The 24,429-nt window shown below is 42.6% G+C and overlaps 1 protein-coding gene across 1 annotated transcript in view; it reads left to right on the top strand.

The window, feature by feature from the left end:
- PLCG2 (phospholipase C gamma 2) overlaps nt 1-13,106 on the top strand; it is a 165,595-nt gene extending 152,489 nt beyond the window's left edge. The window contains exons 32-33 of the mRNA XM_021093743.2: nt 11,977-12,161; nt 12,785-13,106. Of these exons, the coding sequence (XP_020949402.2) occupies nt 11,977-12,161; nt 12,785-12,827 (228 nt within the window). The 3' untranslated portion in view covers nt 12,828-13,106. The remainder of the gene's footprint in view (nt 1-11,976; nt 12,162-12,784) is intronic.
- Nucleotides 13,107-24,429: the final 11,323 nt, after the last annotated feature.

The following is a 24,429-nucleotide window of genomic DNA, read 5'->3' as shown; positions in this document are numbered from 1 at the left end:
GTTTATTTTTGTGTGTGGTATGAGGGAGTGTTCTGATAACTTAATTGATTTACATGTGGCTCTCCAGCTGGGGAGAGCTTTTTAAGATGTATTTATTTGCATGCTGCTGCTGGACATGGTTAGGTGGAGGGAGTAGAGAAAGGAGATAATGATACAGGACAGCGTAAGGTTATGAGCAGGGGAGAGGAGATGGGACTCTGGGGGCAGCAGGTGAGAAGGTGTGGACTCTGGTAAGGGGCCCAAGATGGGCAGATTTCCCATGTAATTTCTTCTCCATGAAAGAAGCAGCAAGGCCATCAGCTGCGATTGGGGAGGTTTGGGGAGAGCAGAGGTGTGAAACAGTCATCTTAAAGAGAAGGAAAAAAGAATTTCTTAGTTCAATCCTACTACTAATCCATGTTGTAGGATTGTACTGTTTTAATGTGCTTTTACAAAGTACATGTTAATATTTTATTTAGGTTTTTGTTTTTGTTTTTGTTTTTTAACTGGCATTCATTGAGGTGTTTCATCAGGTTTTGTTATGCCGGCTTCCTAAAGACTATTTGGAAACCAGAAGATGTTAAAGACACCATGTGTGAAGCTTTCTGGGCCTGGTTTTAAGAATTTTCTTATTTTCTTTTAGGATAAAATCAACTATTTTTCTCTTGGATACTTTTCTATAATAGGATATATATATATATATATATATATATATATATATATATATACACAACCCTATAATAGATATTGGAGGTATAAGAGCCTTATAATAAATACTCACACTTCTTCTTTTCATTATCACTTGTTTTTCTGTTTCACAGGTTCCTTCTGCATCTTTTTATCTAAAGTTGTATACCTATCCTTATGTTTTATTTAGTTATTTGGCCTTTCATAATTTCCTAGATCAGTTTAGATACTGGATTATCTACTTCATTGACTATTTTTCCCACAAAAGAACCTAGCTCTTCAACTTTAAAAAATATTTTGGTTTTCTAATTCAGCCCTTTCTGTTTCATTTCAGTGATTCAGTCTGCTTTCCTTAGCCTTCTTTTTATAACTCCTTACGTGTGGTTACATAATACATTCATATCATTTTTGTGCCCTGATGTAAATGGGACTGTACACAGACTGTGCACAGAGAGGTGGCCTGGGGCTAGCTGGGTTTCACTCTTCCGAAAAAGAGATTTGGTAGTTGCCCAAGACTAAGGCCAGCAGCCAGCTGCTTGCTTGAGGGGTCAGATAAAAGTGGATGTAGCCCTGCAGCCAGGACACAGACAGAGTATGTAGTTTCCTTGAGAACAGTGAGCCCTAGGCCACAATGTAACACTATTCCTCCCACCCTCAGCATTCAGAAAACCAAATGCCAATGTAGAGGTTGAAGGAGGAAAGAAACTTCCCATTCAAGATGAGCTTGCGCATCAAAATGTTGACACTCAAGGAAAATAATGCCATATAGCTAACAAGTACCAAAGCAAGAGAATCCACTCCAGTGAATTTGAAAATCACTGATTGCATTTTAAAAAGAACGATGCTTCTTAGAAGGAATCAAAAACATGTAGGAATAAAAGGACCAATTAAGAAATCCTGGAAATACAAAGTTTGTAAGTGGGAAATTCCAGAACGGATGCAGTTAAGGAAAGAATTAAATGTGAAGATTGTGATGGGAATTTGCTTTAATACAGAAAGATAAAGATATTAAAAGGGAAAAAAAGGGTACAATGAGAAGCTGCAACGTTAGATATCTGAGATATTTAATGGCTGGGAATTTTCCATGACTGGAGACAAACATCCTCCAGCTCTAAACGCAGGAGTATGAATGGATACAGATCCACATACAGACTCAGAGACACTTTTACTGAAATGGCTGAATACCAGGATAAAGAGAAAATTACAAAAGAAAAAGGAAAGACGACTACAAAGGATTGACAGCAGTGCTTCCATGTATGGAAACAGTGGCCTAAAGACTAAGGGATACCTTCAAAATGCTTTAGACACACAGCTGGAGGTCCAGATAGTCTGAATCCTAATGGATACCATTCAAGAGTGGGGGGACAATGAAAGTATTTTCAAATATACCAAGACAATCTAGCTAATAAATGTTGCTAAAAGAATGGCCATAGTAAGCAAGAAGGGATGTAATTAATGCAAGAAACAATGGTGAGAAAAATTTGTAAGATGTATGTACAGAAAAATAGAAATAACCAATGACTTGGAAAAGAAAAAACAAAATCTTGGTGTGAAAACTCACTCAATTCTTCTCAAGGGCACAGGGAACATTCTCCAGGATACATAACATCTTGGGCCACAAATCAAGCCCAGGTAAATTTAAGAAAATTGAAATCATATTAAATATCTTTTCTGACCACAACTCTATGAGACTGGAAATCAGCTACAAGAAAAGAACACCAAAAAACATTAATACATGGAGGCTAAACAATATGCTACCAAACAACCAATGGATCATTGAAGAAATCAAAGTGAAAAACAAAAAAATACCTAGAGACCAGTGACAGTGAAGATACAACAATCAAAAACCTATGGGACACAGCAAAAGCAGTTCTAAGAGGGACGTTTATAGCAATACAAGCCTACCTCGGGAAACAAGAAAAATCTAACAACCTAAGCTTACACCTAAAGCAACTAGAGAAAGAACAAAGAAAACCCAAATAAAAGAAATCGTAAAGATCAGAGCAGAAATAAATGAAATAGAAACAAAGAAAACCATAGAAAAGATAAATGAACTAACAGCTCGTTCTTTGAAAAGATCAACAAAATTTATAAACACATAGCCAGACTGTTGAAGAAAAAAGGGAGAGGGCTCACATCAATTAAACTAGAAATGGAAATGGGGGGAGTTCCCGTCGTGGCGCAGTGGTTAACGAATCCGACTAGGAACCATGAGGTTGCGGGTTCGGTCCCTGCCCTTGCTCAGTGGGTTAAGAATCCGGCGTTGCCGTGAGCTGTGGTGTAGGTTGCAGACGCGGCTCGGATCCCGCGTTGCTGTGGCTCTGGCGTAGGCCAGTGGCTACAGCTCCGATTCAACCCCTAGCCTGGGAACCTCCATATGCCGCGGAAGCGGCCCAAGAAATAGCAACAACAACAACAACAACAAAAAAGACAAAAAGACCAAAAAAAAAAAAGAAATGAAAATGGGAAGGTTACAACTGACACCACAGAAATACAAAGGATCATAAGAGACTACTATAAGCAACTATATGCCAATGAAATGGACAAGTTCTTAGAAAGGTACAACTTTCCAATACTGAACTAGGAAAAAACAGAAAATATGAAGAGACCCCAAGTACTGGTCTGTTCACAAGTACTGAAATTGAAACTGCGATTAAAAAATTTCTAACCAACATCAACATACGCAAATCAATCAGCATCATACACCACATTAACAAAAAAAAAGTAAAAAATCATATGATCATCTCAATAGACGCAGAAAAAGCATTTGACAAAGTCCAACATCCATTCCTGATCAATGCCCTCGCCAAAGTGGGTATAGAGGGAACATTCCTGAATATAATCAAAGCCATTTATGATAAACCCACAGCAAATATAATACTCAATGGGGAAAAACTGAAAGCCTTCTCACTCAAATCTGGAACAAGACAGGGATGCCCACTCTCACCACTGCTCTTCAACACAGTTTTGGAAGTCCTAGCCACAGCAATTAGACAAACAAAAGAAATAAAAGGCATCCATATAGGAAGAGAAGAGATAAAACTGTCACTGTATGCAGATGACATGATACTATATACATAGAAAACCCTAAGGACTCAACCCCAAAACTCCTTGAACTGATTAATAAATTCAGCAAAGTAGCAGGATATAAGATTAACATTCAGAAGTCAGTTGCATTTCTGTATACCAGCAATGAAATATTAGAAAAGGAATACAAAAATACGCTACCTTTTGAAATTGCACCTCACAAAATCAAATACCTCGGAATACACCTGACCAAGGAGGTAAAGGACCTATATGCCGAGAACTATAAAACTTTAATCAAAGAAATCAAAGAAGATGTAAAGAAATGGAAAGATATTCCATGTTCCTGGATTGGGAAAATCAATATTGTAAAAATGGCCATACTACCCAAAGCAATCTACAGATTCAATGCAATCCCTATCAAATTACCCAGGACATTTTTCACAGAACTAGAACAAACAATCCAAACATTTATATGGAACAACAAAAGACCCAGAATCGCCAAAGCAATCCTGAGAAACAAAAACCAAGTAGGAGGCATAACTCTCCCAGACTTCAAGAAATACTACAAAGCCACAGTCATCAAAACAGTGTGGTACTGGTATCAAAACAGACAGACAGACCAATGGAACAGAACAGAGAATCCGGAAATAAACCCTGACACCTATGGTCAATTAATCTTTGACAAGGGAGGCAAGAACATCAAATGGGAAAAAGAAAGTCTATTCAGCAAGCATTGCTGGGAAACCTGGACAGCTGCATACAAAGCAATGAAACTAGAACACACCCTCACACCATGCACAAAAATAAACTCCAAATGGCTGAAAGACTTAAATATACGACAGGACACCATCAAACTCCTAGAAGAAAACATAGGCAAAACACTCTCTGACATCAACATCATGAATATTTTCTCAGGTCAGTCTCCCAAAGCAATAGAAATTAGAGCAAAAATAAACCCATGGGACCTCATCAAACTGAAAAGCTTTTGCACAGCAAAGGAAACCCAAAAGAAACCAAAAAGACAACTTACAGAATGGGAGAAAATAGTTTCAAATGATGCAACCGACAAGGGCTTAATCTCTAGAATATATAAACAACTTATACAACCCAACAGCAAAAAAATCAATCAATCAATGGAAAAATGGGCAAAAGACCTGAATAGACATTTCTCCAAAGAAGATATACAAGTGGCCAACAAACACATGAAAAAATGCTCAACATCGCTGATTATAAGAGAAATGCAAATCAAAACTACCATGAGATACCACCTCGCACCAGTCAGAATGGCCATCATTAATAAATCCACAAATAACAAGTGCTGGAGGGGCTGTGGAGAAAAGGGAACCCTCCTGCACTGTTGGTGGGAATGTAAACTGGTACAGCCACTATGGAGAACAGTTTGGAGATACCTTAGAAATCTATACATAGAACTTCCATATGACCCCACAATCCCACTCCTGGGCATCTATCCGGACAAAACTCTACTTAAGAGAGACACATGCACCCACATGTTCATTGCAGCACTATTCACAATAGCCAGGACATGGAAACAATCCAAATGTCCATCGACAGATGATTGGAGTTGGAAGATGTGGTATATATACACAATGGAATACTACTCAGCCATTAAAAAGAATGACATAATGCCCTTTGCAGCAACATGGATGGAACTAGAGAATCTCATAATGAGTGAAATGAGCCAGAAAGACAAAGACAAATACCATATGATATCACTTATAACTGGAATCTAATATCCAGCACAAATGAACATCTCCTCAGAAAAGAAAATCATGGACTTGGAGAAGAGACTTGTGGCTGCCTGATGGGAGGGGGAGGGAGTGGGAGGGATCGGGAGCTTGGGCTTATCAGACACAACTTAGAATAGATTTACAAGGAGATCCTGCTGAATAGCACTGAGAACTTTGTCTAGATACTCATGTTGCAACGGAAGAAAGGGTGGGGGAAAAATGTAATTGTAATGTATACATGTAAGGATAACCTGACCCCCTTGCTGTACAGTGGGAAAATAAAAAAAAAAAAAAAAAAGAAAAGTTCTGACAAAAAAAAAAAAAAAGAGAGAGACACGTGCACCCGCATGTTCATTGCAGCACTATTCACAATAGCCAGGACATGGAAACAACCCAAATGTTCATCAACAGATGACTGGATTCCGAAGATGTGGTATATATACACAATGGAATACTACTCAGCCATTAAAAAGAATGACATAATGCCCTTTGCAGCAACATAGATGGAACTAGAGACTCTCATACTGAGTGAAATGAGCCAGAAAGACAAAGACAAATACCATATGATATCACTTATAACTGGAATCTAATATCCAGCACAAATGAACATCTCCTCAGAAAAGAAAATCATGGACTTGGAGAAGAGACTTGTGGCTGCCTGATGGGAGGGGAAGGGAGTGGGAGGGATCGGGAGCTTGGGCTTATCAGACACAACTTAGAATAGATTTACAAGGAGATCCTGCTGAATAGCACTGAGAACTTTGTCTAGATACTCATGTTGCAACGGAAGAAAGGGTGGGGGGAAAATGTAATTGTAATGTATACATGTAAGGACAACTTGATCCCCTTGCTGTACAGTGGGAAAATAAAAAAATTATTAAAAAAATAATAAAATAAAATAAAAATTTCTAACCAACAAAAGTCCAGGATCAAATGGCTTCACAGGCAAATTCTATCAGACATTCAGAGGAGAGCTAACATCTGTCCTTTTGAAACTCTCTCAGAAAATTGCTGAGAAAGGAACATTCTCAAGTTCTTCTGTGAGGCCACTATCACCCTGATACCAAAACCAAAGATGCTACAAAAAAAGAAAATGAGAGGCTAGTATCACTAATGAACATAGACACAAGAATCCTCAACAAAATACCAGCAAACCGAATCCAACAATACATTAAAAGGATCATACTTTGTGGTGTAGCAGGATTTATCCCAGGATGCAAGGATTCTTCAGTATCTGCAAATCAGTCAGTGTGATAAATCACATCAACAAACTGGAGAATAAAAACCATGTGATCCTTTGAACAGATGCATAAAGAAGCTTTTGACAAAATTTGACACCTATTTATGATAACAAAAACTCTCCAAAAGTGGGGATAGAGGGACCCATGTCAACATAATAAAGGCCATATATAACAAACCCACAGCTAGCATCATTCTCAATAGTGCAAAGCTACAGGCATTTCCTCCAAGATCAGGAACAAGACAAGTATGTCCACTCTCCCCAGTTTCATTCAACAGAGTTTTCGAAGTCTTAGTAACACATCAGAGGAGAAAAAGAAGTAAGAGGAATCCAAATCAGAAAGGAAGCAAAACTATCCCTGTTTGCATATGACATGATAGTGTACCCGGAAAACCCTAACAGTGCTACCAGACAGCTGTTAGAGTGCATCAATGAATTTGGTAAAGTTGCAGGATACAAAATTAATGCACAGAAATCTCTTGCATTCCTATACACTAACAATCAGAGATTCAGAAGAGAAAACAAGTAAACACAACCCCACTTAACCATCACATCAAAAAGAATAAAATACCTAGGAATAAACCTATCTAAGGAGGCAACAGACCTGTATTCTGAAAACTGTAAGATGCTAGTGAAAGAAACTGATGATCACACAAACAGATGAAAAAGATATACCACGTTCTTGGATTGGAAAAATCAATAATCTCACAATGGTTATAATACCCAATGCAATTTACAGATTCAGTGCCTTCACTATCAAATTACCATTGACATTTTTCACAGAACTAGAACAAAAAGTTTTTTTAATTTGCATGGAAATGCAAAGAGGTCCTGAAATAACCAAAGCAATGCTGAGAAAGAAAAATGGAGCTGGAGGAATCAGGCTCCCTGACTTCAGACTATACTACAAAGCTACAGTCATCAAAACAGTATGATATTGGCACAAACAGAAATATAAATCAGTGGAGAAGGGTGGCAAGCTCAGAAATAAATTCATTCACCTACAGTCAGTTAATCTATGACAAAGGAGGCTAGAATATACAATAGAAAAAAAGTCTCTTCAAGAAGAGGTGCTGGCAAAACTGAACAGCTATATGTCAAAGAACGAAATTAGAACACTCTCAAAATACTACATACAAAAATAAACTCAAAAGAGATTAAAGAGTTAAATATAAGGCCAGATACTATAAGACTCAGAGGAAAACATTGACAGCACACTGTCTCATATAAATCACTGCAGTATCTTTGTTCACATATCTCTTAGTGAAAATAAAAACAAATGGCACCTAATTAGACATAAAGCTTTTACACAACAAAAGAAACCATTAAAAAAAAAAACACGAAAAGACAACCCAGAGAATGGGAGAAAATCTTTGCAAAACAAACAATTGACAAGGGCTTAATCTCCAAAATATACAAACAGCTCGTGCAGCTCAATGTCAAACAACCCAATCAAAAAATGGGCGATGGGGAGTTCCCGTCATGGCTCAGTGGTTAATGAGCCCAACGAGTAACCATGAGGTGGCAGGTTTGATCCCTGGCCTCGCTCAGTGGGTTAAGGATCCGGCGATGCCATGAGCTGTGGTGTAGGTCACAGACACAGCTCAGATCCCGCATTGCTGTGGCTGTGGTGCAGGCCAGCAGCTACAGCTCTGATTGCTGTGGGTGTAGGTCGCAGGCACGGCTCAGATCTCATGTTGCTGTGTCTGTGGTGTAGGCCAGCAGCTACAGCTCAGATTCGACCCCTAGCCTGGGAACTTCCATATGCTGAGGGTGCAGCCCTAAAAAAGAGCAAAGAGCAAAAAAAAAAAAAAAAAGGAGGGGGGATAGATCTAAATAGGGCTTCTCCGAAGAAGACACACAGAAAGCCAAAAAGCCTTGAAAAGATGTTCAACATTACTGATTATTAGAGAAATGAAAATCAGAACTACAATGAGGTATCACCTCACACTAATCAGAATGGCCACCATCAAAGAGTCCACAAATAACAAATGCTGGGGAGGGTGTGGAGAAAAGGGAACCCTCCTGCACTGTTGGTGGGAATGTAAATTGAGACAACTACAGTGGAAAACATTATGGAGGTTCCTATAAAAACTAAAAATAGAACGACCGTATGAACCAGTCAATCCCATTCTTGGGCATTTATCTGGAGAAAACCGTAATTTGAAAAGATACACGAGGAGTTCCCGTTGTGGCGCAGTGGTTAACGAATCCGACTAGGAACCATGAGGTTGTGGGTTCGGTCCCTGCCCTCGCTCAGTGGGTTAACGATCCGGCGTTGCCGTGAGCTGTGGTGTAGGTTGCAGACGCAGCTCGGATCCTGCGTTGCTGTGGCTCTGGCGTAGGCCAGTGGCTCTGGCTCCGATTCGACCCCTAGCCTGGGAACCTCCATATGCCGCAGAAGCGGCCCAAAGAAATAGCAAAATAAATAAATAAATACATAAATTTTAAAAATAAATAAAAAATAAAAAAAAGAAAAGATACACGAATCCCAGTGTTCATGGCAACACTATTCACAACAGCCAAGACATGGAAGCAGCCTAAATGTCCATTGACAGAAAGACGGGTAGAGAAAATGTGGCACATAAACGCAGTGGCATACGATTCAGTCACAGAGAGAATGAAATAGTGCCATTTGCAGCAACAGGGATCACCGTAAAGGTTGTGTCTGTTGTTAGTCAGACAAAGAAGCACAAATATCCCCTCAGATCACTACTATGTGAAATCTAGTAACAAGCAATACAGAAGAATTTGTTTACACAATGGAAACAGACTCATAGACATAGAAAACAAACTTACGGTGAGCAAAGGGGAAGGGTCAGGAGAGAGGGCTGGATTGGGGATTTGCAAAGGGCAAGTGCATACTTTTGTGAAAGGAATGGATCATCCGTGGGGACCTGCTGGAGAGCACAGAGAGATCGACTCAATGTTCGGGGAAAGCCTGCATGGGGACGGGTATATGTATGTGTGTGGCTCATTCGCTTTTCTGTACAGCAGAAATGAAGACACCATTGGAAAGCAACCGTCCTTCAATAAAATTAAAAAAAAAAAAAACCTCAGTCAAAGGAAAGCCAGGAAATAATTATCACAAAATTCTAAGACAGAGAAGGAAGGAGTTTTGATCAGGAGGGTGTATCGAGCGGATGATGATCTACCTCTTGACTGGGTGGTGGCTCCATAGCTGTTTGGTTTCTAGTTATTCGCCAAACTGTATATATGTTTTATGTACCTTTCTGAATGTTCATCACATCTCATATACATATATCTAGATGTATACGTAGAGAGAGATCTCGACGATGCATACACCTTATCTCTCTTTATATCTGCTGCACCAGCCTATCCATTTGTCTTTCGACTACTAAGGACTAAATTACATAATAGCTATAAATGCTTTGGGATTCAGAAAAGCAGACAGAGCCCTGCAATTCTAGACGCATGAGCAGAAGAGGTGAATTTTGACTTTAACCCAATTACCATCATTCCATCTCCGAAAGCAACCCACATTTTCTTCTAGGTGAGGAGAGACCCTTTGTAGAACAGTGTTAGGACTTCGGTGGGGCTTTTGTTTGTTTTGTTTTCGTCTCACTAGGAGGGAAAGCTGGTCTCCTTGATGAAGGATATACATTTGGGCAAGGTCCTCACGGACTCTTCCCAGCTACCAAGGACTCTCTCCGACCTCCGCTCCTTGGGCGGGACCATCATCGTTTGACTCCGCCTCCCCTTCACGAGGGGCCAGGCTCAGCTTTACCCTCACTCCGCAAAGTCTACCTGTTACCCCAGGGCAGGTCTGTGATGTTTTGTTAGGTTGTGAAGGTGGACAAAAATTTCAGGGCGAGGTATGCTCTGCGTCCAATTTTGGTAGAAATAAACGACAAAAGAAGCCCATTTGTGTGTATCAATGCACGTTTTGGTAGCACCAGAGCCTCTCGCTTGAACTACCCTGTTGATTCTAACAGCCACTGGACTAGCCTCCTGAGTCGCCATCCCTTAGACGATAAGAGATCTTTTTAAAAGATCAGTAAGGTAACAGACACTCCTCCTCCCATGCTGAAATCCAAACTCCTGACCTTCATAACATTTTTGTTTGTTTGTTTGTTTGTTTTTAGGGCCACACCTGTGGCATGGGAAAGTTCCCAGGCTAGAGGTTGAATTGGAGCTGTACTGCCAGCCTGTGCCACAGCCACAGCAATGCAGCATCCGAGCCACATCGGTGACCTCCACCACAGCTCACGGCAACACCGGATCCTCAACCCACTGAGCAAGGCCAGGATCAAACCTGCATCCTCATGGGTACCAGTGGGATTCGTTTCCATTGCACCACAACGGGAATGCCCAATTTTTTTTCTTTAGCATAATATTTTGCTAAATATTATATTTTGGTTTAGACAACCTCAGGGTTTACGAGTAGGGTATGTTTCAGTCATGGCTGGATCCAGGTGCTCTCCCAGTGGCTCTATTTCTTTCTCTACATGAATGACAACACAGGGACCAGTAGCGGCAGGAAACATTCGTCACTCTTTCTGCCAACCCCCAAGAGAAGCAACTGTCTTTTTACCAAGAACACCAACCCAAGCCCTGTGGATACTTCTATTTGGCATGACTTGGGTCACACACCTGGAGATAGGTGTGGCAGGGGAGTAGGTGGTTACTATCAGCTAGAATTGAGTCACATGCCCATCTCTAGGGCATAACCTATGTGACGTTGGCTCTTTTGACCAGAGGAGAATGAGGGTAGTATTTGTTGAGATATAATTCATCTGCTATACATTTCACCCATTTAAAGCATACAATCCAGTGGTTCTTAAGTCTATTCACAGAGGTGTAATCATCACTATGACCAATTCTGGAACATTTTCATCACTCCCAAAAGAAACTCCTGCTCCTTAGCTGTCTCCACTCCCTCCACCCTCAGGCTGCTGTCCCCTCACCTGCTGTGTGCCACTGGAAGCACACAGCCTTTGCATTTGGATGAGAGCCACAAGGAGACAGAGACCCATGAGAAACCAGATTTAATGAAGAAATAGGATCAGACAGCAGTGCGTTTGTTTTTTCAGTGTTTCATAATAAAGTTACCCCTTCCTGTGCACCAGAGTTTCTTAAACTGCTTGCTTCCAATGGACTAAATCATGGTGAGCGTATCTTTGGTTAAAATGGGCCCTGGCTTTTCTGGGAAAATCCCAGCAGATGAGCAGATGCGCCCCAGGCTCCCTGCACTCACACCCGCCCGGGGCTGCCGCCCACGCTGCGGTTTTAAGAGACCAGCCCCACATGGTTGTTTTGCCCTTTCTCCTCCAGGAGAGTGAGGAGGAGCTCTACGCCTCCTGCCGCCAGCTGCGGAGGCGCCAGGAGGAGCTCAACAACCAGCTCTTTCTGTACGACACACACCAGAACTTGCGCAACGCCAACCGGGATGCCCTCGTCCGAGAGTTCAACGTCAACGAGAACCAGCTGCAGCTCTACCAGGAGAAGTGCAACCGCAGGTGGGTCAGCCCCGCCCCGCGGGTCCCCTGGCCAGGGCTCTGGGAAAGCCTCCGTCTTTAGACCGCCTCTGGCACCCTGGACTCTTCGTCCCTTTGCTTCGTAAATTACGTAGAGTCACATCTTAAGCAGCTGCACTTTGCCCGAGTTGAACTGTCCTCGGGAGAATGGCATTTCCATCTACCAGGGAGAGCCAGCCACGGCCACGACCCTTTAAGGAGCTTTGCTTGAGATCCCAAGCATGGGCTGGTCCAGGACTCCCCACCCCCACCCCACCCCCCTCCCCAACGGGGATGCTTCTGATCGGGCTGCAGGCACACAAGGAGGGCCAGCCAGGATGCCACGTTGCCCTGGCCCACCAAGAACTCTCCCCAAGAAAATGCCCTGGAAACAGCGTGGAGCCTCCTTACCCGTGTTATTCTCATTGCCTCTTTCTACACCTCCAGAGTAGCAGCGCCCAGTGAGCAAACAGATTCAGAAAGGGTACAGTGCCGGGGGCCCACCCCTCCGACTCTGCCCTGTGCCCTCCAGCCCTGAATGTCCCTCAGCTGTGTGGCCGGAGAAACGCTGGCCTTCAGCCCTTGGCCCCTGTCTGAGACTAACAGTGAAATCTGCTTGCCCGCAGGTTGAGAGAGAAGAGGGTCAGCAACAGCAAGTTTTACTCCTAGAAGCCGCGGTGCGTGCGCGCACGGGCGCGTTCACACGTGGGAGCATGTGTGTGCCCGGGGCGGGCTCATCTGGGACGTCATCCTCCCCTCAAGCTTGTCACCCAGACGACCTGTCTGAAGAAGACCCAGCTGGCATGAATTGGGCGATTTCCTGCTAGTTTTTTCATCTCGGACAAATCTCTTAACTTAGAGTCTCTTTAGAGGATGCCCAAAACGTGCTCGCTCGTGTTTGGCCTCGCGTGTTCCAAAGTCACTGAATAAAAAAGCATGAAAAATCTCGATCAGTTAAAGCTTCTGTGCACGACCTGCAGAGTGAGCAGGACTCCTTCTCGGGCCTCTAACGACCCAGGTAATCGACTTCCTCAGAAGATGAGCCCCGGTGTGTAAGGAACTCATTCATTAGCTTCCGGAAAGGATTCTCACTAAAAGGCAAAGGATCTGACAATTAAGGCCATCGGATTTCACCAGGGCCCAGAGGAGCCCTCGCCCTGCCCCTGTCAAAGCACTTTACCTACCACCGGCTGACTAGCCGGCTGGACAGACCCGCGCTGTGCCTGAGAGGGGCTGGGGGTGAAACCTGTTCATTAAGATGGAGACTTGCTTTGTGACTGGAGCGAGTGGGGGTCAAGGGTGGAAGTCTTGGGGCCTCTTTGAATACAAAGCCCATCAGCGATCAGAGCCCCTAAAGGTCAGCCAGCTTCCTCTCACCCCTGCTCTGTCCACACATGAGCTGGCTGCACAGCCACCAGCCGGCTCGGGGGCGGGGGGGTGGGGGGCAGTTCTCCTCAGACAGGGGGTCACTGACTGATTAAATGAGGTGAGGCAGGTTAAGGCTCTCTGGCTTATCCAGTTTCCTGGAGCAGCGAGCAAAGCCTTAGCAAACTACAGAAGAAATCGCTGCAGCAGCCCCCACCCAAGGGGCAGGCCCACCTAAGCCAAGATTCAGTTCCTCTGCCTCGTGAGATGCAACTGAATGACTTGTGCAGAGGGATGATTTAACAAGGCTTTTCAAAGGCGAGGATAGGGTGGGGTGTGGGGGCAGGGGAAGGGGCAGGAGAGCCACCACTTGGTCAGAGTGGATGGAGAAACGACTTGAGAGAAAAAAAGTAACTATGAGGAAAAAGCCATCATGTTGGGAAAGAACAAGGTAGCCGTGAGCCTGGTGGCCTTCCCTGGACAGGCCTGTGTCCTAGAAACCCATTCAGCCCGCCCCTTGTTAGCCTGGGCTTGGCGTGCATGAGTTGCGAAGGGTACCTTCAAACCGGCCACGCGCTGTTTGATCTCAAAACCCCACCCCTTCGTTCTGCACAGGTTATTCAAGTATTTCCATACACCAAGCTCTATGCCAAAGTCCAGGGCTACAATGTCTAAAGGAAAACCAAGGAAAAATAAGAGCCAGGGTTCCTGGTCTCATGGAACCTATCCATTTGCTTATAAAAGAAATGCACTGTATCTTCCCGGAGCCGGGAGTATACCTAACAGCAGCCTGACCACGGTAGGGCTGTAATGACTTTGTTATTCCTTGTCGAGTTGCTGTTTTATATCTGGCACTTGGCAACTGATGGAAGATATTCCTGATGGTAGCAAAGAAGGATTAGATGGACCAAAAAAAGGATTAGATGGAAAAGGCACTGAGCTGAATGCTGCAGAGAAGAAATTCTCAGGCCCTGTGCCCTTGCCCCATTAGTTGTTGGCCAGGCAGTCACTGGGCCTGATTATTGCACCCCTACCCCCAAGGCCCTTTTGGCTCCATCATTACCTCTCCAAGCTCAGCTATTGATGTCATTACCTCTGTTTTCAGCTCAGGGGTGCACAAAAGATATCAGCCTTCCCACTTCACCTCAGCTTCACGAAAAGCTAAGGCCAGGATCCTCTTTCTGCCTAAAATGGATTTTCTGCTCCTGTGTCAAAGACATTCAGAAGTGGCAGCATAGAAGGCAGAAGCCATGCATCTTCTCAGCTGCTCTTCTGTAACATCCATACCCAGCCCCCCACCGTGCAGAGATCAAGCGGGGGGTGAGGGGGGGTTATACTCTTTAAATGGTGTTGCAAAGAACCCTCTCCCCTAAAACTGGCTCTTCCTCCCTGGTGCTGCAGTGACTGAACCCACCATTAGAAAATATTTGCTTTGGCATTGTGATTCTCTCCCCTTGAAGGGTAACACATTAACCTGACTCTTGGTGGGGTTAGGATTCTCTTGGGAACAACACACAGAGCGACAGTGAAGGGCACAGATGACATCCCTGCTCTTCGCAGAGCCTGTCCAGATGCCACATAACCTAAGTACAGAATGTCTCTGACTGAGATTGTGGTTTAACAGCCATGTAATGAGCGCCACCAATTCAGGTCAAGCAGACGGGTGACAGGAACATTTAGAAAGATGGCAGTGACACTGATGGATCCAAGCTGTGACTGCTTATGTGTGCAACTGTCTTTCAATAATTAGGGCAATGGTGAACATCAGTTATGACGTGGAAAATAAATGGAGGAGCCTGGGTAGACTCTGAGTTGGGGAAACTGAGGTTATACCAAGTTTCTTCGCTGCTGTCCAACTTGGATATTCTAATGTGCATGGTGCAGAGGGGTGGAGAATATTGCATTTCCCAAATGTGAGCTCAAGAAATATCTTACGGGATAGTTACAGTTGAATACGTTTGAGAACCTGCTGCTTTTGTAAGAAGGTAACATCATCTCATCATTCATATGCTTTATGACACAGTGAAATCGAATCGAAACTTAAGCCACCAAGGCCATTGGTCTCTTGGCTGGGCCAGCCTTGCCCCCAGCAGTCTACCAATTCTGAGATCCCCATCTTCCTCCTGTACTTTCTTAAGACTCATCTGCCTGAGAACATGCCCTTTTCTCCACTTAGAGAAGAAAACAGATCTTTCCCCATATTCGGTCTCACGGTAGAGCAGGCGGGACTCAAGATGTAAAATTCAAAACGTGGTGTCTGGCAAGTGAAAGCCTCCAGGCAGGATACAAATCCTTCTGCAGTTCTAGTGGCTCCCCATTCTTCTCTCTCAACAAAGCTGAAGGAACACCCAAGATTGCTGAGTGTTTATGTTAGCATGCAATTGTGAAGCTGGGAGGAATTCAGTGACCCTGCTATCCCCAATCTTCCCGTTCCCATCTCTGTGAACAAGGCTCGTCAGCATTGCTGTACATAACATTGAAAAGAAGAATGGAGTTGATACTGTACCATGCCCATTCTAACAGATAATATTAACCTACACAGAGATCAAATAACTGGGGGGGGGGGGCCCTTCTTGAACTCGTCACGGGCTACACTGCCAATGCAATTTTACTGTGTTTAATAATTTACTTAAAATGTGCATGCTGCTTGTTTATCGATCAGGCTCCACCCAGAAGAAGTTTAAAAATATATGGAGCCTTAGGATGATATGCAACTAAACAACATAAAAGCCAAGAATCATTAGGCTAAATTTTTGAGGAGGAAGTCGAATAAAAATACAAATTCAATGAGTAAAAAAGGAAAGTGTGGCATTTCTTACTATTAAAAATTGCCTTATTTGTGTGAGTTTTTCCAAGGATGATCATCAGCTAGGGTGTGTAGAGCCTCTTGGCTTAAGGGGGAATTTAGACACCAAGATGCAGTGTCTACAACATGCCTGCACTTCTATCCTTTGCAACTATTATGGAAAACATTAAGCATCAATTCAGAAACATAAGGGGATATACAGGTTTTCAAAATTCATGTATGAGGTCTCTGAGCATAAAATTTTAAGACTGCTGACTTAGAATTACTAGGGATGAGTTGTATTTGGAAATAAGAAGACCAGCTAAAAGGGGCTTTAGCTCTTTTAATTTTTAGACGGAATGTAACTTAAGTGACACCTAAATTTCTGGAGATAATCCTAAAAGCCTATATATCCTTGCCAACAGAAACTTAGTAGTTAGATGAAGAAATATGCAGAATTACAAAACCGGCATTTGGAAAATAGTGATTTGTCTCAGGCTTTTTTCATTCTCAAAAGAGGTTCTTCCTGAAGAGCCAGATTCCACGGTGATCTTGTCTCAGAAATGTCCATATTTCTCATTTTTTGATAGGCTTTAAAAAGCTGCATTTGTAAACTTGTGTTTCATTATTAAAGCTTAATTTATTTTTTATATGAATAGTGTGTGCTGGTGTGTACATAGAGAATCATGAGTCACATAAAATGTTGACTGTTGTTCATGTGAAAACCAAACGGCTGTATCACATTTTTAAAGAATAAAAATTTGGTCTAATTGAATATAGCAATCTGCCCAGAACTGTTTTGTGGCTGTCATTGTTTTTCAATCCTCTTCACTTTTTTTTTTCTCATGTAAAATAAGAAATACTTCAGTCACGAGATAGTTACAATAATGATTCTTCTTCAACAACATTTTTCTATCTTTTCCTCTTTTCTCTAGGTTACTAGTCTCTGACTTTCAGCAAAAGCTCACTCTGTGTAGAAACCCAAGTTTAGAGTTCCTGCTGTGGCACAGCAGGTTAGCGATCTGATGTTGATACAGCTGTGGCACAGGTTGCAGCTGCAGCTCGATTCAGTCCCTGGCAACTTTTAGATGCCGTGGGTGTGGCCAAAACAAAACAGCAAAAAAAAAACCCCAAGCTTACAAAATTACTCTGTGACCACATATTGTCAGTCTTGTGCTAAAGGAATAGTAATATTCTCATAAACACCTGTATTTCTCAGCTAAGTGACAGGGCAAGCTGCAACTGTCAGTCACTGTATCTTCTTGCCATCAGTCCCAATGCTCAGGAAGCCACGCATCTTCCCAACTCTCAGTCTATTGGTGATTGGACTGGTCGCCCTGATCCAAAACCTTGGGAACAGCCTATGACAAATCCAGCAGGAAGTAGTGAAAAACAAAGAAGGAACTAGAACGGCTAAAAGATCTTTTTAAAAAAATGGATAAAGTCATAATTCTCATAAAGTTATACACGGAACACATGTCCAAAAATTTACAAAACTCCTAATTTAACAAGGGAACTAATGAAGCCTGACAACTGGTTCAAAGGACAGTTCAAAGACTAATACGTGTTTATGCTCCCAGCCCTCCAGATAATCTGATTCTGCACCTTCCACTGTGAGTAATTCAGATGATTCTTGTCCACAGAAATGCAAACTGTGTCCAGTGGAGACTCAATTCATCTTTGGCTAGGCACCGTGACCAGTATTGCCAGTTTTTTTAAATCTGTTAATCAAATTCCCTTTTTTTTTTTTTTTTTTTGGTCTTTTTGCTATTTCTTGGGCCGCTTCCCGAGGCATATGGAGGTTCCCAGGCTAGGGGTCGAATCAGAGCTGTAGCCACCGGCCTACGCCAGAGCCACAGCAACGAGGGATCCGAGCCCCGTTTGCAACCTACACTACAGCTCAGGGCAATGCCGGATCCTTAAACCACTGAGCAAGGCCAGGGATCAAACTCAAAACCTTATGGTTCCTAGTCAGATTTGTTAACCACTGCGCCACGACGGGAACTCCAAGCAAATTTCTTTTAGCCTCACCAGTGGGCATGAAATCTAACCCCTACCTTACACCCCCCCACAAAAATAAAGTCTAGTTAGATAAGAGTTGAGAATGTAAAAGATAATAACAAAATTCTAGAAGCTATTCACAACCTTAGAGTAGGGAAAAGTTGTTTCAAAAAAAAAAAAAAAAGCAGCAGGTGCATGTGTCTTTTTCAACAAAAGTTTTATCTAGATATATGCCCAAGAGTGGGATTGCTGGGTCATATGGTAGTTCTATGTGTAGATTTTGAAGGTACCTCCATGCTGTTCTCCACAGTGGCTGTACCAGCTTACATTCCCACCAACACTGCAGGAGGGTTCCCTTTTCTCCACACCCCCTCCAGCACTTGTTATTTGTGGACTTAATAATGATAGCCATCCTGACTGGTGTGAGGTGGTATCTTGTGATCATTTTGATTTGCATTTCTTGAATAATCAGTGATGTTGAATATTTTTTCATGTGCTTGTTGGCCATCTGTATATCTTCCTTGGAGAAATGTCTATTCAGGTCTTTTGCCCATTTTTCCATTGGGTTGTTGGCTTTTTTGCTGTTGAGTGGTATAAAGTGTTTGTATATTTTAGAGATTAAGCCCTTGTTGGTTGCATTGTTTGAAACTATTTTCTCCCAATCCCTAGGTTGTTTTTTTGGGTTTTTTTTATGGTATCCTTTGCTACTATAGCTTTTTAATATGTTTTGAAATCAGGAACTATGAGGCCTCTAGCTCTCTTCTCTTCTTCCTTTTCAAGATTTGGGATCCTTTGTGTTTCTCTAAGAATTGGAGGACTGTTTCCTTCTATTTCATAATAGTAGAAATTAGAACTTTAAGTTCCTTAGAATAAACCTAGCAAAACAATGCTCAAGACCTTGTCAACACAAATCATCAATAACCAATCTATAATCAGAACAGAGGAGGGAATTCCCACTGTGGCTTGGTAGGTTAAGGATGCAGTGTTGCCACAGGCTCAGATTCAATCCTTGGGCTGGGAACTTCCATATGCCACTGGTGCAGCCACATAAAACTAGAGGAGAGTTCTACTGGAGCCTAACTGAGGACGACAGCCTGGGAGATAGCTTCTCCGCTCTGAGGAACTGTTCCGGGAAAGCATCATTTTCAGCAGTTTCCCATCTTGCCAGAACAAAGAACATGGTCATGACTGGGGTACATCCCTTCAAGGTTTCTAAAAACACAGATGAGCACACACACGTACCATCAGCGTGGCCTTGGAGCCTGGGAAGGGAGCCTCAGCAAAGAATGATTATTAGCCCTGATGTCCCAGGAAGAAGGTGGCATTTACTCTCATATCTTTAAAACAGACATGTTTACTTCTGGTCATGTTTATACGTTTACTTTTCTTTAATGATTAAAGCAGGCGTACAAAAGGCCACCAAACGGGCTGTTCTAGTTAGCGTGAAGTTTAGGTCATGTAAAAGCTGGAATGACTTCCTCCTACCTCAACATGCGAACGTGTCTTCCATCAACCTACATATAAAAAAGTATGAAACTGTGCAAAAGGTCATAAAAAGTGGAGAGACTGTATTTGTGAAAGGAGTATCCCCAAACTCTGTTAATTTATCTCTTCACAGTAATATTAAAGCAAATTTAGTGTAAAACTTTCCCAAGATTTTCACAGAACTTTGTAAGCTGATTTTAAAGCCACATAGATTTTATAAGTCACGTATCTGGTCATTTTGAAAAGAAACTGGCAGAGGGATATAAGTTCTAGCAAATATAAAAGACCTTATAAGTTCTTAATAATTGAAAATATGTTATCTTTGCAGTGAAAGATATAAATAGATCAACTTGAGAGATGCTGAGAGAGAAGTAAGGAGCTGGGAGGGAGGGGGACAACGAAGAAAGGAAAAGAGGAGTTCCCACTGTGGCTCAGCGGAAAGGAATCTGACTAGTATCCATGAGGACACGGGTTCAATCCCTGGCCTCGCTCAGTGGGTTAAGGATCTGGCATGGCTGTGGCATAGGCCAGCAGCTAAAGCTCTTATTCAACCCCTAGCCTGGGACTCTCCATATGCTGTAGATGTAGACCTAAAAAGACCAAAAAAAAAAAAAAAAAAAAAAAGATATCATTTGAGTTTCTATGCCTTTAAGTGCTCTTTATTTTAAAAATTTTTTTAATTTTTAAAATTATTCAATGAATTTTATTACATTTACAGTTGTACAACGATCATTACAACCCAATTCTGTAGCATTTCCATCCCAAACCCTCAGTGCATCCCCCCACACCCCAAACTGTCTCCTTTGGAAACCCTAAGTTTTTCAAAGTCTGTGAGTCAGTATCTGTTCTGCAGAGAGGTTCATTGTGTCCTTTTTTTAGATTCCACATGTAAGTGATAGCATTTGATGTTGGTGTCTCATTGACTGACTGACTTCACTTAGCATGTTAATTTCTAGGTCCATCCATGTTGCTGCAAATGTCATTATTGCTTTCTTTTTAATGGCTGAGTAATATTCCATTGTGTATGTGCTACAACCTCTTTATCCAAGTCCTTGTTGATGGACATTTAGATTGTTTCCACGTCTTGGCTATTATATATAGTGCTGCAGTGAATACTGGAGTACATGCATCTTTTCGAGTCATGCTTTTCTCCTGATAGATGCCCGGGAGTGGGATCTGTATTTACTTTTTTTTTTTTTTTCGGTCTTTTTGCCATTTCTGGGGCTGCTCCCGCAGCATATGGAGGTTCCCAGGCTAGGGGTCGAATTGGAGCCAGAGCCACTGGCCTACACCAGAGCCACAGCAACACGGGATCTGAGCTGCATCTGCAACCTACACCACAGCTCATGGCAACACCAGATCCTTAACCCACTGAGCAAGGCCAGGGATCGAACCCGCAACCTCATGGTTCCTAGTCAAATTCGTTAACCACTGAGCCACAACGGGAACTCCTGTATTTACTTTTGAAAGATTTTTTCACCTTAGTTCAAGGATTAAGTATTTTTTGATTGTCTAAACATTTCTTTTTAAAATTAAATTAGAGTTGATTTATAGAGTTGTGCCATTTTCTGCTGTGTAGCACAGTGACCCAGTCATGCATACATATATATACATACATACATATATTTTTTCTCATACTATTTTTCATCATGGTCCATCCCACGAGATTGGATATAAGTTCCCTGTGCTCTACAGCAGGACCTCATTGCTTATTCATTCTAAATATAATAGTTTGCATCTACCGACCCCAAACTCCCCATCCACCCCACACCCCCTCCCCTCCTGCTCCACAACCACAACTCTCCTGTCTGTGAGTCTGTTTCTGTTTTGTATGTAGGTTCAATTGTGCCGCATTTTAGATTCCACACAGAAGTGATAACCTATGACACTACTTGAAAGGGGAGCAATATTGTTTCACAGCAACCTATGATCCTATCTGACTGCGTGTTCCAAACATTGATATTTTTGACAGACTTCCCAAATATCAAATTCTAAAGGAAGTTCTTTTGATTTCCAGCTAACATGAGGCTGTTTCAAAGGGCCCCCGGGGCGTCCCAAAGCGACATCCTAAACCAGTCGGGTTTATGTGGGATGTTCAATGACTTGGAAGCATGTTGTCAAATGAGAACTACATTCTCTTATGCTGCATCCCAGGGGTAAATGCTATTAACGTAAATATTCTAGAAACTATATACCATGCCTAAAGATCTGGCATAGCCTGATAACATGTTATCAGTCAGCATTCTAGTTATTATAACCCACTTTGTCCGTAGCATTGAGATCAGGTGTCTAACTGTGCCTTTTACGTCTTTGTCATTCAGAGACACTTAAGCTGATGCCTTGCAAAAATACTTTCTCTTCAAGGAAATTCACAGAGCTTCTGACAAATACAGCGTTCTAGTAACTTTCATTATCATACCACTCACTAAACTGGGTAAACCTGATGGCCTTAGAAAACTGCTAATTACATGGGACTAAGTTGCAGGATATGGTTATAATTTTTGTCGGAGATATCACTAGCTTTTATTCTGTGTTTTCCAGATGGAAAGAAAACCCTTCCCCTGAAGCTAATTATAATTTATAGGAGTTTGGTAAATTACACTTCTGAGTAGAAGTGGAACATTTATCTTTTCCCTCTATCTGATCCCTCCAGAAACTGGAAACTCAGAGGTTCCCAGCAAACCCCTAAAGGCCAACCCTAACAGGTGCCAGAATCTCAAGGTATTTTTGGGAAACTTCAAAAAGGGAGAGAGCCATCTAAATCTGTAAGACCAAGTCTGTGATAAGCCCTGGGCATCATTTTCTTGGCCCTGAGTGGCCTTTTAAACATTCAGTCTGAGATTCCTTTTGAAAAGTTCCAACACAGCCAATTTAAAACAACTTATATGATCAATTACACTTACATAAGTAGTCAAGCCAAAGTGATTAAAATCAGACTTAATTTGCAATCAAATACATTGCAGTTTGGCTCATCTTTGGTAAAAATGAGAGTAGTTTTAGAGAAAAAAAAAGGATTATGTTTCAGTGGATATCAAATTCTGATTGTTTTTTTCTTTTTTGCTTTTTTGGCATTTGTACATTCCCAGGCTAGGGGTCTAACAGGAGCTGTAGCTGCTGGCCTACTCCACAGCCACAGCAAGGCAGGATCCAAGCTGTGTCTGTGACCTACACCACAGCTCATGGCAACTCCAGATCCTTAAATGAGTGAGGCCAGGGATTGAACCTGCATCCTCATGGATACTAGTCAGAGTCATTAACCACTGAGCCACGACGGGAACTCCAAATTCTATTAATTGAGGTCTATATTTGCTCCAACTTTTTTTTTTTTTGGTCTCCAAATGGGACAAAGAACTTCAGATTCTTTTGCTGTCTAGTCTCTCAGCTTACCCTCCGTTTAAAAATCCCCTGTGGGGATACTCCCACCACTAGGCCCTCAGCTCCTGACTCCCATGGCATCTTCCACTGTGCCCAGCTCAGTTTCTCCAAGGGTTCCCTTTACTTGTCTCAGACCCCCCTTCAGTCCAGGCCCTGGCAGCCCAGATACAGTTACAGACCTCTTATTGGGCTGCCTACCTGCTAGCAGCCCACATCCTAGGCTCTATAGATGCTCCGCCTCAAGGAAGACAACCCAGCATAGGGAAACTTGTTACAGGACATAAGCTTTATCGACAATAGATCTTCTCAAGTAGAGTCCTGACAAGGCACTGGTTCAGACATCCCCCTGGGAATTCCTTGCATGAGGGACTGGGTTGAGCAGAGACATCTGGTTAGGCGATGGGAGAGGAGAGGATGCTCAAAGCCCCATTAGCTAAGGATGGAGCATGGAGGACACCCTGGTGCCCTTCCAAAAAACACCTCCTGGGAAGGGTCTCTGGCATGCTGGACTGCATTTCTAGGAGGGCTTGGTTGCAGGTTCTCAACATGGAAGGATCCCTTTCTCAGCCAGAAAAACAAAACAATACAATACAACCTTCTAGAGTATATCCTTAAAAAGAAATGGAAATTTTTTTTTTTGAAACCGATGGGCTGAAAAGGGGAAAACTTAAAACTCTACTGCCTGGCCTTTATATACATTGAAAAAAAATGGCCTAAAAATGGGTCTCTAAATTATAATACCACCATGCAATTGGATCTTTACTGTCACAAGATGGGAAAATAGCCCGAGGTTCCCTGTGTTCAAGCCTTCATGGTCCTTTACTAAAATTCTGCTCTCTGTGGTTCCTGTAATCAAAAGCCTGAGGAGTCAGAAACACTCCAACTATATTCCCTTTTCTTTTTCTTTCTTTCTTTTTTTTTTTTTTTTTAGTGCTGCACATGCGGCATATGAATGTTTCTAGGCTAGGGGTCGAATCAGAGCTGTAGCTGCTGGCCTACACCACAGCCACGCCAGATCCAAGCTGCATCTGCGACCTACACCCCAGCACACAGCAACACCGGATCCTTAACCCACTGAGCAAGGCCAGGGATCAAACCTGCATCCTCATGGTTCCTAGTTAGGTTTGTTTTCGCTGAGCCACAAGGGGGACTCCCCAACATTTTAGATGTTTCCCTTCTAACCTTCCTCTGCTGTCAATGGGGAACCTCCCCGGCTTCTTCAGAGCCACCAACTTCCCCAGATCCCTCTGACCAGCCCCC

Source organism: Sus scrofa, chromosome 6 (genome assembly GCF_054392235.1).
Source record: "Sus scrofa isolate SSC_HxYL_T2T_F1_AM1 chromosome 6, Sscrofa_HxYL_maternal_Yorkshire_Landrace_v2.0, whole genome shotgun sequence".
Taxonomy (NCBI): domain Eukaryota; kingdom Metazoa; phylum Chordata; class Mammalia; order Artiodactyla; family Suidae; genus Sus; species Sus scrofa.
The sequence above is the reverse complement of the archived record's forward strand: the minus strand, read 5'-3'. Positions and strand labels throughout refer to the sequence as shown.